This window comes from Hyperolius riggenbachi, chromosome 1 (assembly GCF_040937935.1).
Source record: "Hyperolius riggenbachi isolate aHypRig1 chromosome 1, aHypRig1.pri, whole genome shotgun sequence".
Classification (NCBI taxonomy): domain Eukaryota; kingdom Metazoa; phylum Chordata; class Amphibia; order Anura; family Hyperoliidae; genus Hyperolius; species Hyperolius riggenbachi.
The window spans coordinates 184,612,400-184,628,996 of NC_090646.1; the positions used below are offsets into that span (position 1 = coordinate 184,612,400).

At 43.8% G+C, this 16,597-nt stretch overlaps 1 protein-coding gene across 1 annotated transcript in view; it reads right to left on the bottom strand.

Moving 5' to 3' along the window:
* LOC137570395 (FHF complex subunit HOOK-interacting protein 1A-like) overlaps nucleotides 1–16,597 on the bottom strand; it is a 285,196-nt gene that overhangs the window by 106,626 nt on the left and 161,973 nt on the right. Inside the window, exon 6 of the mRNA XM_068279077.1 lies at nucleotides 5,799–5,878. Coding sequence (XP_068135178.1) covers nucleotides 5,799–5,878 — 80 coding nt within the window. The remainder of the gene's footprint in view (nucleotides 1–5,798; nucleotides 5,879–16,597) is intronic.

Genomic DNA, 16,597 nt, shown 5'->3' on the forward strand with positions numbered 1-16,597 from the left:
AATTCAAATTGTGTACACAAAAAAATGACTCATCACTAGTCCAGCACAGCATACTCAACATCTGCGCAAAGGTGATAAGCAGATAAGAGAGAAAGAAAGTAACATTATAGAAAAACAAAAAATCAGCGCATCACCAGGCTGCCTCTGAATGAGTACATACAGAGGTAGGTACACATTCAGAGGTGGCCTGGTGATGCGCTAATTTACAAATTTTTGTATGTTTAAACCACCAGATACATACCTGCACAATGCTAGTGCCCTATAAAAGAACAACACTATGCCACCACGGTGGCATAGTGGTTAGTCTTCTCACCCTGATGCTCTAGGTCCCTGGTTCGAATCCCAGCCGGGGCACTATCTGCAAGGAGTTTGTATGTTCTCCCTGTGTGTTTCCATTAGGCAGTTCGGTTTTCACCCACATCCCCAAAACATACATATAAGTTAATTGGCTTTTCCCTAAATTAGCCCTAGCCCTACAATACATACACTACACAATACATACATAAATATATAACTATGGTAGGGATCAGAGATGGCTCGAACCTCCGATTTTCGGCTCACGAACATCGAACGTGAAATTCCGCAACAGTTCGGTTCGTGCGAACTTTCACGGACCGCAACAGACTTCAATGGGGAGGCGAACTTGGAAAACTAGAAACATTTATGCTGGCTACAAAAGTGATAGAAAAGTTGTTTCAAGGGGTCTAACACCTGGAGGGGGGCATGGATGACTGGGATAAACGCCAAAAGTCCCGGGGAAAAATCTGGATTTGACGCAAAGCAGCGTTTTAAGGGCAGAAATCAGATTGCATGCTAAATTGGAGGCCTAAAATGCTTTAAGGGCCCTTTTCCACTGGCTGCGATCCGATTTAAAAAGCGCACCGCAGCCGTTTTTCTAATCACTAGAGCACCGCGATAACATGTAAATCGTGGTGCTCTTTTTCCACTATGGCGCTTCGATCGCGATTTGTTTTTTGCCGAAAGGCGATCGCCGTCCTGCGCGATTCTCGTCGCAATCGCGTTACACTCCCGACGTCGGTACAGCAGATTGCAGACAGTGGAAAAAGGAGCCTGCGTGATCGCAAGCGCAGGTGATTTGCGCTTGCGATCGCGCTTGCTAGTGGAAAAGGGCCCTTAAACGTCTTGCATGTGTATACATCAATCAGGGAGTGTAATTAGAGTACTGCTTCACACTGACACACCAAACTCACAGTGTAACGCACCGCAAACAGCTGTTTGTGTAGTGACGGCCGTGCTGGATTGGTGTGCACCATGGTGAGAGTGCAGGCCCTGGCGGTTTCAAGCCCATATGGTCGCCGGGCTGTGGTAGCTCAATGATAGAACAACAGTGACTGTCCAGATGATCGAATTTGGTTTGTCCACAATGAAGCAACGACCTTATTATCTTGGGTGTGCCCCCCCGAGACACTCATTTAGCTGGCGGTCATTGCTTCATTGTGATATGCAAGCCCCTTTACCGCGGCAAGGTATCGATCACAAAGGGGAATTGACACATGTACATGCCTTTTTTGTTGTTTTTGCAGCTGCAGTGCAGCCAGAAAAATTAGGCAGGCATGTACACGCACCAGAAAAACTATTATAGCGGCTGCAGCGGCCTTAAAAATTCAGCAATCCGCCTGGTGTCCTGGACCCTGTTGGTGGTGGCGGAGAAGGCAGTCAAGCGGCTTGCAGGCAGAGATGCTGTGTGGGGAGCGACTTAGTCTTGGGGCAGGCAGTCACACGGCGTGCAGGCAGAGATGGTGTGTGTGAGAACTGACTTAGTCTTCAGGCAGGCCTGACCGTGCTTTGCAGACCACATGGTCAGATGGACCCTTGACCCTACGCTGTGTGCCAAAGATGACACCACTTGCCTTTCAACATCATGGTACAGTTTGGGTATCGCCTTATTTGAGAAATAACTGTGGCCTGGTATCTTCCACTGTGGTGTGTGGCTTTGCTTTTGTGTGCTGCTTTTCCTCAGGTGGTCATCCCATTGCAGTTTGTGCATTGTCATCATGTGCCTTTGTAAGGAAGTTGTCCCTACGCAGGTCTTGGTCTTTCCACGGCTCAATTTTTGGTGGCAGAGAGTACAGGTGGTATTGCTCTCATCTGAGGCAGACACACAAAATAATGTCCACACTTCTGAGGCCTGGGGTGATGGCTCTTTGGTAGTGGCGGCCGACTGAGTGTTAAGTGGGGTGCCAGAATCAGAGCATGAGGAGGAAGATATGTCACGCTTCCGTGCGGATGCTGAGGAAGATGAGGTGTTCGGTTTTAAATAGTCAACTACGTCCTGACAAGCTGACACTGCCTGCCTTTTATAAGGGGGGGTGGGGCTCCAGGAGGGAGTGTAGCCTGATTGGCTACCCTGTGCCTGCTGACTGTGATATATAGGGTCTAAGTTGACCCTAATGATGTAGTGTAGGAGGCGGGTCAAACCGCCATAAAGTTTGCGTTCGATCGCGAACGTGAACCACTGAAAGTTCGCCGGGAACCATTCACGGTCGAATAGTTCGAGCCATCTCTAGTAGGGATTACATTGTAAAACCCCTTTGAGGGACAGTTAAGTGACAAGACAATATACTCTGTATAGCCCTGCAGAAGATACCAGCGCTATATAAACACTAAATAATAATAATAAATAATACTAATAATATATGTATCCCTATATATCATGCCAAACTACAGTAACTGTACATTATGTGTCAACATGGAGCAATTTGTATTTCGCTAATCATCCTTACTACACAACACTAAAATAGGTAGCTATACCAACCTACACTGTATATATGGCTACACTATATCTAAAGAAAACCCAACTTTTAATTCACAGAAATCTTTTTTAACACTTTGTAACAGCAGCTATACATAACTGGCCTCGCCGTCTGTTCTTTCCCTCCCCAATGTGATTGACTAATCACTGTGATCATGTGATCTGGCGTGCACTCACTGAAACCAGTCCCAACTTGAAATGGTAAAAAATGCCAATTTACGCTTCCGCAGAAAATCCGCTTTCCGCCATTGCCGATTACCACTATCGATTCCGTTTTCCGCTACCGATTACCGCATTCTGATATAGATTTTTGCGTAAATTTCCCGCCGACGTTCACATCAATTTTCTCAAAAACTACAAGGTCTTTTTGAATATTTTTTTCCCTCTTGTTCCCACTCTTCTGCATAACATACCCTGAAAATGTGGTGTTTCTAGCACCTACGGGGGTTTTGCTATTAACCTCGAAAGTCGGCGGCCATTGACTGTAATGTAAAATGTGGAAAAATCTGCATTACCGATATGCAGTCCTTTTATGACAATCAGAAGACTCAGAATGAATAAACCAATCAGAGAATGGGGATTCAGGCCGAAATTTCCGAATTCTCTGATTGGCTTATTTATTCTGAGTCTTCTGAATTACCGCCTATTGGGTAATGTGGATTTTACGCATTTTACTTTACAGTCAATGGCCGGCGACTTAAAAGGATACTGTAGGGGGGTCGGGGGAAAATGAGCTGAACTTACCCGGGGCTTCTAATGGTCCCCCGCAGACATCCTGTGTTGGCGCAGCCACTCACCGATGCTCCGGTCCCGCCTCCAGTTCCCTTCTGGAATTTCTGACTTTAAAGTCAGAAAACCACTGCGCCTGCACGCCCGTGTCCTCGCTCCCGCTGATGTCATCAGGAGTGTACTGCGCAGACACAGACCATACTGGGCTTGCGCTGTGCGCTCTTGATGACATCAGCGGGATCGAGGACACGGCAACGCAGGCGCAGTGGTTTTCAGACTTTAAAGTCTGAAATTCCAGAAGTGAACTGGAGGCGGGACCGGAACATCGGTGAGTGGCTGCGCCAACACAGGATGTCTGCGGGGGACTGTTAGAAGCCCCGGGTAAGTTCAACTCATTTTCCCCTGACCCCCCTACAGTATCCCTTTAAGCGGTTAATAGCAAAGCCCCCATAGGTGCTAGAACACCACATTTTCAGGGTATGTTAAACAGAAGAGTAGGAACAAGAGGGAACATTTTTTTTTTAAGATTATGTAGTTTTTGAGAAAATCTATGTTAAAGTCGGCAGAAAATTTCTGCGGACATTTCCGCGATTTCCGCAAAAATCCACCTAACGCACTTGTTTTACCAATTTCTGCATTCAAACGAGATAAACAGAGGAACACCAAGAGCCCCAATAGTGTAGTATGTATTGACAAAGGAGATAATGACAAAGAGTAATAGTTGTTATACTCACAAGCATGGGTCACCAATAGGCAACCACTGTAAAGGCAGGTGGGGAGATTATCCTGACCCCACTCAGGAATAAGAAGTCGCTCTCTGTAGATAGTAGAAAAGGGTCGCAACCCTCCACCCAGGGTGGATACAATATTATATAGGAGAGAACAGAGGCGCCAAAAGGATAAAAGGGGTTTTAAAGGAGCTTAAAAGCCAAAAATTTGGTAATTAGAGGAGGCAGTGGTGGACTTACCTCCTCCAAGCAGACACAACACGACTGTACATTCAGTCTATTTATTAACGAACTCCAGATAAAACAAAGCAACGCGTTTCACGGGTCAGTGCCCGCTTCCTCAGGCAATAGAAAACCTGAGGAAGCGGGCACTGACCCGTGAAACGCGTTGCTTTGTTTTATCTGGAGTTCGTTAATAAATAGACTGAATGTACAGTCGTGTTGTGTCTGCTTGGAGGAGGTAAGTCCACCACTGCCTCCTCTAATTACCAAATTTTTGGCTTTTAAGCTCCTTTAAAACCCCTTTTATCCTTTTGGCGCCTCTGTTCTCTCCTATATAATTTCTGCATTCAGATGGAATTCCGTGGAATCCGAACGAGCATCCCTAGTCCCAACTACAGAACTCACTGAAGGGATTAATCACAGGTTTTGTGGCGGATATGCAGATGATCTTGCTGTGTTAATATGGCACTGTACACAGGAGACATCTGCAAATTTATTAAAACAGTACATAATAGTAAACTGGTTAATAAAATAAAATGTCATGCTCCCATGCTATGTGCTATTGCCCTCCTCTAGAATAACCCCCTTACATTGAAGTATACAAGATTTCTCACGTGCCTCACCACTCCTCTGGGATACCCTTCCAAAACTCATCCGGTACTCTCCACCCTTTAAAATCTTTAAACGCTCCCTCAAGACTAATTTTTTTTTACTTACATACATACCCTCTATTGTAGGCAATTTCCCTTTAAACTCTGGCCAAGTTGTACTCATTATGAAATATAACCTAAAAGACACTGCCTCTAGGTATATATATTGTATACTATGTATCGTTACAACCCTACCTCTTCTTCCTCCCTTTTCCTTTAGATTATAAGTTTGCAAGGGCAGGGCTCTCTCGCCCTTTTGTGCCTTGAAATTAGCTTTGCATTTTGTTCATCATGTTACATTAGTCACAGTAATGTCAATATTTTGAGTATACCTACCACTGTCTGTATTATTTTGTACCCCGTTTGTTTCTATACCACAGAATTTGTTAGCTCTTTATAAAGCAATAATAATAATAATGTGCTAAGGAAATATCTCAGGATGTGAGGATGACAGTGTAGCACAAAAGTTCATTGAATCAGGGCTAAGTTGAAATAATTCATCAGTTTCGTGCATCAGGGTCAAAAGAATAGAGAAGGCCGTGCCCAAGCGATCATAAAGAGAGCAACTTGTGATAAAATATAAAAAGGAATTTACTGACTGAATCTTATTCTGTAGGGAAATGCAGAGAAGAAAAAAGTCTGATGCACATAAATCAAAAGAAACTTTTCATTATAACAAATACAATAAGGTCATACCTCAAAATGAGCTGTAACATGACATCTTCACAGTGTAACCCAATGAGCGTGCGGAATAATGCCAAGGAAACCACACAAAGCTAGAAGAAAAAGCACAAAAACGGTAACACAGCTGTTTCAAACATCACAGTCATTGCTTCCAGAGGACTGTTAATAAGGATGGTCGGTGAGATATAAATAATTCCGTGTTGATGCAGGATTATGCAAATATGTTATGCAAATGTATGCTGCTTGAGACTAAACCAATAGAATGCCATATTGGCAGTATTTGATTGGTCCATTTTTAAACTGCATAGATTTGCATACAAGAATCACATTATGCTGTATCAACTTAGAATAACTTGCATTTCTTTGACCACCCCTAATTATCACCATTTATTATTACTTATTAGTTTTGCTGTAGTCATTACTACTTATTAGTTTTGCAGTATTCAAGCCTGGGATTTGCAACCTGTGACTTTGGCAGTTTCTGCATGCTCTATGTTATTGTAGCCTGATTGGCTGGTGCCATTCAATTAAATAGTAAAAGAGCAATAGTTTCAGTTAGCCTCTCGCTTCATGCAGCTAGCCAGGCCATTGGGCCATGATTATTTGATTGTTCTTATTGTCTCTAGAAAGGAGTCCTGTTTGATCCTGAAACATTACTAAACTGCTGATGGATATACTGTTTTCCCAACAAAATATATCTTGAATGCGATCTCAGCTCTATTCCTCAGTCTTCAGATTAACATTGGCCATACTCTTTATAGTCTAAAAGCAATTTGATCATAATTATCTGTGCAATTATTTGGTTAAACATAATTGCAAGATAGCTCACAACCACCCAATTTCAATGAGATATTTAATTTGATTTTCAATCAGAAACTATTCAAAGGCTGTCATTCTGCATGTTCTTGTAATGTTCAAGGTAGAACTGGGTAAAGTCACATTTTTTATTTTACCCAGACGTTATGTGTCTCGCAGTCCCATTGACTTGCATTACATGTGCGGTGAACATGAGTTTGAAAAACACATTTTACACATAGATTCTATCATGTGTGAAAGGTGTCTAAATGAGGATTCTAAGGCCTATTTCAGACGGGCAGCTGACTGTGAATTCACCGCCTGTCAGCTGCTCTCCTACACCGGCTAGGTGCTTGTTAGCAATTGCTACAGGTGCTGGACAAACGGCCCCTTCATGGAGTCACATCTGAGCATGGCCGCAGCCACGCTCAGACACCATGTGTTGTGGTTCTCAACTGCGGGGTAACGCCACTGTATGCCAAGCACTGACACACATAGGCCTCAATTCACTAAGCAGTTTAGACTAGTCTACAGATGGTTTTTAGTCTACTGATGGTTTGGTGTAATGTTTTAGACCTGTTTTTAGACCTGGTCTAACATTCAGTAATTACACAATTCACAAAGGCAAACAAGGAGTAACCACACCCACTTTTTCTGACAGAGATTAGACCAGCTGATTTCTTGTTGGTAAAGTAATTCTGTGAGGTATTTTAGATGTAAGGATGGAACCTTTTGAATGAATTATGCAGGCGTTTAATTGTATGCAGCAGAGAGCTCATCAAAGGAGAAGGAAGTCAGTCATAGCTACTCGTTTGTGAATTGCATCTTTTGATCATTTCCCCTGCTTTACCCACCTAATTACCAAATGGTTTAGACCAGGTCTAAAAACAGGTCTAAAACATTTCGTAATAGTGAATTCCCCTTTGATGCAACTGAACTGACCAAACCATCAGGAAACTAAAAACCATCAGTAGACTAGTCTAAACTGCCTAGTGAACTGAGGCAATAGTGTTACAAACGCTACTATTCAGTTGCATTTTAATTGCACCTGAATGGCAGTGGGCAGAAGGGACACTGAGCTGCTATACAGTCGTGCAGTTCAGTTATCCCTCTGAAAGAGCCCTCAGTCTTCTTTCCTCACTTGTTTAAGATATTTAGCCACTTATTTTCAGGATAGGAATTTTCACATACATATGCAGTACACAAAATATCCCCAAAAGGCATTAACCTCCGTCCACAATATCCAAAATAATGTTTTCTCTTTCTCGGGGTTGGGCTTTAATATGCACGCGCATCTCCAGCCACACACTGTTGCTTTGAGAACAAGTGAAATCACGCAAAACTAATTAGATAAAACTTATTTGTGCAGTAAGGCCATGCATGGATAACTGTACTGCCATTTCTACTGGGGGCTTCTGGCTAGTCCTCAGCTGTAAGGCAAGCCATCCATCAATGCAAGAGGCTCACTTGGGGGTTTCTGCATCTTCATACCAGCCAGTAAAAGCATAATGTACCATACTCCATATGGGGTCTTATTTTCAGGCACTGATTTCCCTGATAAACGGCTACTTCTGGGAAACAATCTCTTGGTGACTGTCTGCCTGGGGTATTTAACATATGCCACAGCTCAAGGAGCAAATTGCTGGAGAGACCGAAGTGTTTAAATGATAAATGGGATGCGAGAAAAGTAAAAAGTCTAGGGGACCTATTCATAAATATATCAATCTACATATTGCCAAAAGGGTGCTGCTATTCCTGGAATATGGGAACTCTTCTGGAGACCTGCAGATTGCCAGATTTAACCTCTTCCAGACCGATCTTGTTAGAACCACGTCCTGCTGGTGGCTGTGTGGCTCTGACAGGACGTAGATTCCAACGATTAACCGTTGTGCACTTGCATCGTTCTCAATGCTGTTCAGTTGCTACATCTGCTCGCTCCATGACAGCAGAACTTCCGCATCTCGGTCATTGCCTCATGACCCCGTGATTACTGTGAGCCAATCCCATTAATCACAGGACACAATTAGGAAAGGGTTAAAGTGGCTCTCTACTGAAACAATTGCCAGCCATATAAGGGATTAAGGCCTCTTGCACACTACATGCAATTTAGATTTTTTGTATACGATCTGATTTTTTTATTTAGATTAAAAAAATGTAGCAGCATGTAGTACTTTTTTAATTGGAATCAAAAATCGATCGTATAAAAAATTCAGAATTGCATGTAGTGTGCAAGAGGCCTCATTGACACTTTTGCTGTGAATTGCCGTTGATAAACTGATGATGGTCCACATTATTTGAGTGCAGAGAAGTAGTGATTGTTTTCATATTTATAAAGTAGTGACCAGCTGATTGTCACTTCATACATTGACAAATAGTGTTCTCCTCTTTGAAAGGGGGCAATGCCATGGGCTTCAGTGCAGGACAGGGGTGTTTCTTTGAAATACCCTGTTCACCATTGTGTATATGAACACTAACTTAGTGGTCTTCAGTCAGTAGCCATCTTCTTTGGCAAATGGCTCATTTATCACCTGTGGTCAGTGGCTCAATGCACATGAGTTGAGTGTCGGAATTTTACTTTAGAATAATTAAACTGATTGCCCTCATACATTTCTGATTAATTTAAAACATTTAAAGAAAGAAATGGTGATCGATTAGCAGAATTCCACTGATTTGTAAACACACCCAAAGGGAAATGCAGGGGGGATTACAGCTGCCCAGAATCCCCCCTCAGACCAGGGCTGGTGCAGTGTCGGGGGACAGGCACAAGTTCAGACACCAGAATATCTTCAGGCATCCTGCAGCTCACAGCACTGCCCCCTTTATTTCCCTGCTAGGCTGCTACAGTTCACTTTGGATGTAGCAGCAGAGTGTGTAAAGAGCATAGAGCAGCTCTAGAGAACTTAGCAGAGTCAGGTATGAACACAGCCCTGTGCCCTGCTGTGAGAATGCTTCACTTTCCCCTTCATTAGCAATGCCGGCTGTCCTCATTATCTGTATCCAAATTGCTCCTGATCAATCCTGTTTGTCAGTTGGACGGGAAATTGCATTATAATGTACCCAGCATTATGTCCTACCATATTATTACACTGTAGTGTGCTTGACTGAGGGAGACCTTTCAGGAATCCCCCCCTTGAAAATCCTGGGTTTGCTCCTGACACCCCTAGATTTACCCACAGCTTTTTAAGTACACCATGCTCAAGAGAGGAAAAAAATTCCAAAGTGCCTGCTGAATTAATATACAGAAATTAAAAAATGTCAAATGTATTAACATTCCAGGTTCTATTTGTAAACTAATAATGCATTTGTATGACCACTTCCTCCTAAACATATAAGAAACGGTTTCTGACATTTAAACATTTCAGCTGACAGAATGAGATTTCAGCATAACAGTGGAGGGTAAACATGCTGTGAATCATCCCTGTTTTGTGCTAAGTGATGACATCACCAGCAAGAAAACACTAGCAGAGGAAGGAGGAAATCAGTTATGTGAAAGTAACAGTTAAAGCAGAATGTGGTGAGCATAAAATGTAGTGTTGATCTTAATAACATTCACACAGTTTTTATCATTTTCAAAATGTTTAATTTGTGGGTATCAGCTACTGATTGGAATGGAGTTCAATCCTGGGTTAAAGTTCCTTTTTAAAGTCTCTTGACAACCATCTGTGCAATAATTCACATGTAACTCCAACAAAGTTTTTTTTTCCATGGTATAATCCAGAGGAACCTGTAAGGAGAAAATTGAGCCTCATAGTCTTATGTACAGTCTTAGTGGCAACCCCTCCATCCTCCTCTCCCATCACTAATGACTTCTTTTATTTTATTTTTTTTATTGCTTCAGAATGATGTTCCAGTGTAACTGTCTTGAAACTTTTTCTTCTACTTTTATTTCTTTAGACATCTTGTCACTTTTATTATGATATGAACAATAAAAGTCGATAAAACTGTGACATTTGCTGACCAAACTTCCATGAAACTATGTGTAATTGTCTATGCCACAATTTTAATTGCACAGTTAAGAAAAAGCTCTCCTGCCCAGCTCTCTGAGCTTGATAATGTGCTGTAAATCAGATGCACTAGCTTAACCTTCTTTTAATATTCTGCGCTGCTTGTTTGGTTTTTACAGTCCATTGATTTAGTTTATATGGCTGTGTGGTTTGCAGGATTTATGATGATTTGATTTTTATGTGGAGAACTTTCCCATTTGGAGCCAGTGCTCCGTTAGACTGTAGCATCTCCCAATAACAAAACCATCTGTATTGCAACGGGCACAGGCAGTGGCATGGGCTATGCCAGGATATGGATTACAGGCACGTACAGCACTCAGCAAGCTCTTAATTAACAATAGGAGATCTCTTCCAAAATCCACTTGACTTCTCTTTGCTAGAATTTTCACATTTCAACTTCTGAGCTGAGGCAAGAAATCATTTAGATACTATGATTAAACTACAGAACAATGTTTGTGCTTTGTAAACTAAGCCTAAATGCCTAGCCAGAAAAAATTTAGGAGCTCTGCTGAAGACCTATATCAGAATGGACCATAGGCCAACTTTCTTGTGGCTCCCTTTTCATGGTTAGCTCCGCCCTCCCATTCCATGTGCAGCCTCCTGTTCTATGTGTAATGCCTGAGTATTGAAGCCCCTTTTTCTTATTTACAGTTCCCATGGTCACAAGCTCCCTTTTTCTATGTGTTGCTCACTATTTGCAGCTCCCTTTTCAGATTGTCAGCCTCACCTCCTATATGCAGCAACCATGTCTAGCCATCCCCTTGGGCAGCAGCCGCCCAAAGTACAGGCCTTTGTGGCCTCTCCAGAAATCCGGGCCTGCATGACATTGTATGCTGTATGTAGCAGAGTTTCAGCTACAGTTAGTATGGAACTCAGCAGAAAATAATAGCTAGGAAGGACTATTATACAGATAAGATAATTGGCTTCCCCCTAAATTGGCCCTAGACTATGATACATACGCTACACGATACATACATAGACATACGACTATGGTAGGGACTAGATTGTGAGCCCCTCTGAGGGACAGTTAGTGACAAGACAATATACTCTGTACAGCACTGCGTAATATGCCGGCGCTATATAAATACTTAAATAAATAAATAACCATATCCTACCTACGGGGGTCTACACCTCAGCCATACCCCAAGACCAGATAACAGACCTGGGGGAGGGGTGGGCCTACTCCTCTCCCCATCCTGCACCTTCCGTGTCCTTACCCCTCCCCCTTCTCTTTACTTTACCTCCTTTGAGGCCCATGTTATCCGCCTCTACCATCCCCTCCCAGCCATTATTGCAGTCCTATACCGCCCCCCCTCCAGTACAATATCACACTTCCTAGAAAACCTTGCCTCCTGGCTCCCACACATCCTGTCCTCCGACCTCCCAACAATCATCCTCGGAGACTTTAACATTGTAATTGATGAGCCTACCACCTCTGCTGCCACTCAGCTTCTCTCGCTCACCAACTCCCTTGGCCTCACTCAGCATACTAACGCCACAACCCACAGTGCTGGTAATACTTTGGACCTAATTTTCTCCAAAGCCATCGCACTTACCAACCTGGACATTACACCATTCCCCATCTCCGACCACCACCTCATCACCTTCACCCTCACTCCATCCAGCACCCCCTGTCCCCCACCCCAAACTGGACGTTGGCAGAGAGATCTGCGCAACCTTGACCCCAATGTACTAGCCACACCCCTCCACTCTCTCTCCTCCTCCCTCCCCAACCTAACCTGCCCCAACGAAGCGGCAGCTCAATACAACAGTAACCTCTCCGCAGCCTTAGACCATGCTGCTCCCCTGACCTTTCGTACCAACAGTCGCCCCAACCCTGGCACACTGCCCTCACAAAAAAAGTACAAAATGAGACACGAGCTGCAGAACGCAAATGGAGGAAATCCCACCACAATGATTTCCTGGGATACAAGACCAAGTTGCAGACGTACCATACTGCCCTCGCTGATAGTAAACAGATATACTTCACTCACTTGATCGCTACCCAAGCCTCCAACCCACGTCATCTTTTTGCCACCTTCAATGCCCTACTTAACCCCACACCTCCCCCCTCCCAACCTCCACCCTCTCAGCCACTGACCTATCAAACTACTTTATCAACAAAAATACAACCATCCGGAGGGATATTTCTCTCCTCCACTCTATCGCCCCCGCCTCCCCACCACATCCGACTCCTGCCTCTTTCTCCTCCCTTACCTCCTTCAATCCTGTCACTGTGGAGGAAGTCAACCAGCTGCTGGCAACTTCACCTGCCACTTCCTGCCCCCTAGATCCAGTCCCATCTGATTCTCTGCGCCCACATTTTTCTGATCTGGCCCCTGTCCTCACCCATCTTTTCAACCTCTCCTTCTCCACCGGCATCTTCCCCTCTATATTCAAACAGGCCACTGTGCTTCCCCTGCTAAAGAAATCTTCACTTGACCCTGCTCTGCCATCCAACTACCGCCCAATCTCTCTCCTCCCTTTTGCCTAGAAAATTCTTGAACGCCTGGCCCACCAACGCCTGACCAACTTCCTTAACTCCAACTCCCTTCTCGATCCCCTGCAATCTGGTTTTCGCACAGCCCATTCTACAGAAACAGCCCTCACCAAAGTGGTAAACGACCTTGCCCTTGCCAAAGCCGAAGGTAAATACTCCATCCTGCTCCTCCTGGACCTCTCCTCGGCATTTGACACTGTCGACCACTCCCTCCTCCTCCACTCCCTGCAGCTAATGGGCATTCAGGACCTAGCCTTAGCCTGGATCTCCTCCTACCTCTCCAACCGCTCCTTCACAACATTTTTCAATGGCTCCTCATCCACTCCTACACCCCTCTGAGTTGGTGTTCCTCAAGGTTCCGTCCTAGCACCACTACTGTTCTCACTCTATACTGCCTCAATTGGCAAAATCATCTCCTCCATGGGTTTCAACTACCACCTGTATGCCGACGACACCCAGATATATCTCCACACCCCAGATTTCTCCTCCTCTACCATGGAAAAAGTCTCTGCCTGCCTCACATCCATTTCCTCCTGGATGGCTGCCAGGTACCTGAAGCTTAATTTGGACAAGACTGAGCTTCTAATATTCCCACCCCGCACAGCTGCACCCCTCCCAGATCTGCACGTCACTATTGAAAATACTACTATCCACCCTACCTCCCAAGCCCGCTGTCTAGGCGTTACTCTGGACTCTGAACTTTCCTTTACAGCCCACATCCAAGGTATTGCCAGATCCTGCAACTTCCACCTCTGCAACATCTCTAAGATCCGCTCCTACCTGTCCCCTGACACCACTAAACTCCTTATCCACGCCCTTGTCATCTCCCGCCTAGACTACTGCAATTCTCTTTTATCTGGCCTCCCCTCTAACCGTACTGACCCACTTAAATTGGTAATGAATGCGGCAGCCAGACTGATACATTCTTCTCACCGCAGCGCCTCTACAACTCCGCTCTGTAAAGCACTACACTGGCTCCCCATCAGCTTTAGGATCAATTTCAAAATCATGTGCTTGGCCTACAAATCAGTGCACAAGACCTGCCCAACCTACATCTCTGATCTGGTCCACAGGCACATACCAGCCCGCCCCCCTCCGATCCTCCAATGACCTGCGCCTAGTCGCACCACGCATAACTCAGTCACACGCACGATTGCAGGACTTCACCAGGGCTGCCCCTACTCTCTGGAACTCGCTCCCACCAGCCGTCAGACTCGCCCCCACCTTTAATACCTTCAAACAAGCTCTCAAGACTCACCTCTTCACGCTCGCACACCCCCCTACACCAGCACCATAATATGTTCTGTTAGATCCCCTCTCAAAAGACGCACCTATTGTCTCCACCCCACCCTTTAGATTGTAAGCTCTGGCAGGGCCCTCCTCCCTAATGTATCCAGCTTGATTATGCAATCTTACTCACAACCACCCCTCTTGTAGACTCTAACAGTCTCTATTTTGACCTATGACACTGTATTGTTATCAAATCATTTGCATGATCTTGTTTTGTTGTGAGTTTCTGTATGTTCTACCTGTATGTTAACCCATTTATCTATTGTGCAGCGCTGCGTAATATGTTGGCGCTTTATAAATACAATAAATAATAATATAATAATAATAATAACCATAGCAAGTTTCCACTACAGCCATCAGCAGCCTATGCCATGTGACTACTGTGCAAAGCATTACAGCAAAGTGAGCGTAAAAGTGCAAGAGAAAAGGCAAAGGTATGCAGGAACCATAGTAAGGGCCTGTTCATACTTGCTGCGTTTGTAGAACGCGTATAAATTCAAAGAAACGCAAGTTGAAAAACGCATGCGTTTTTCTTGCGTTTGAATGCGTTTTCTATTGCGTTTTGCACAAACACGTGACCCAGGGGAAAAAAAAGAATTATGGGAACCGCAGAGGAAAACGGACGCTAAAAACGCAATAGTACGCGTTTTTGATACGCGTCCATAGACTTTCATTGCGTCCGTTTCTATGCGTATCGCACAGAACTGCGTGCAGCAATGCGGATGAGAAACGTATGCGTCTCATACGCATACATGTGAACTAGCCCATTCAAAAGCATTAGGAGCCGTTTCTATGCGTTTTTGGTACCAGTACGCGTTCCCTGAAAACGGCTAGGAACGCATATAGTGTGAACAGGCCCTTAGGTCACACTACAGCCATCAGCATCCTATGCCATGTGACTATTGTGCAATGCATTACAGCAAAGTGAGCTGGTCAGAGCAAAAGCAAAGGTATAGAATTGTCTAGTCCTACATCATTTACCTCATAGCAAATGCTGAAACTGAGAAATATTGTTCCATGAAAAATAGATGCCCATTTTAAATTTGATTCTAGGGATACATATTACAAAAAAACCTTTAACAATGGAGTACCAACGATTTACATGACCTTTACATGACCTTGTCATTCAACAACACCCATGTTATCCATAACACTACTATCCCTGTTATGTTTATTACGAGTTCAATAAGAGACAACAAAATTGCCTCTAAAACATCTATCTATATATATAATAGAGTAAGTGCCTCAACCTTCAAGCAAGAAGAAGAAGTAGCGCCCTGCCCCCAGGGCCGGTCCAAGCAAGAAGAAGGGGCTGGTCCAAGCAAGAAGAAGAAGTAGTGTCATATCAAACCAAGGGCAAAGAGGGATAATTTGCATATTCAGTAGCAGTGCATTGTGGGTAACCACAAATGTTCACTTATAGCTGAATTATTGCAGATTTGCTTCTGTTTTAGGAAGGAAAATTACACCAAGCTTTTGTTTTTTTTTAGTAGGAGGTCTTTTTGGTCTCTTTTATCCTCCTATACATTCTTAGTAGTTTGGGTCACCTTGAGCTGCTTGGTTACTCTGTTGTACTGGTCCAAGCCCTATCTCATACAGCCTTATCGATCCCTGCTATGTACTGATGAGGACCAAATATCTGAAATAGGCTGTCACACATGGGTTTGATATGACTGTATAAAACTAAAAGCTATAGGCTTGCTTGACTTACCAAGGGTGAAAAGGAATAATTTGCTGATTTAGTAGTGGTGCATTGTGGGTAACCACAAATGTTCACCTATTATAGCTGAATTATTTCAGATTTGCTTCTGTTTTAAGAAAGAAAATTACACCGAGCTTTGCTTTTTTTTAGTAGGAGGACTTTTTGGTCTCTTTTATCCTCCTATACATTCTTAGTAGTTTGGGTCACCCTGAGCTGCTTGGTTACTCTGTTGTACTGGTCCAAGCCCTATCTCATACAGCCATATCAATCCCTGCTATGTACTGATGAGGACCAAAACGTCTAAAATAGGCTGTCACATGTGGGTTTGATATGACAGTGTAAAACTTAAAGCTATAGGCTTGCGTGACTTACCAGCGGTGAAAAGGAATAATTTGCATATTTAGTAATGGTGCATTGTGGGTAACAACAAATGTTCACTTATAGCTGAATTATTGCAGATTTGCTTCTGTTTTAATAAGGCAAATAACACCAAGCTTTGATTTTTTTTTTAGTAGGTCTT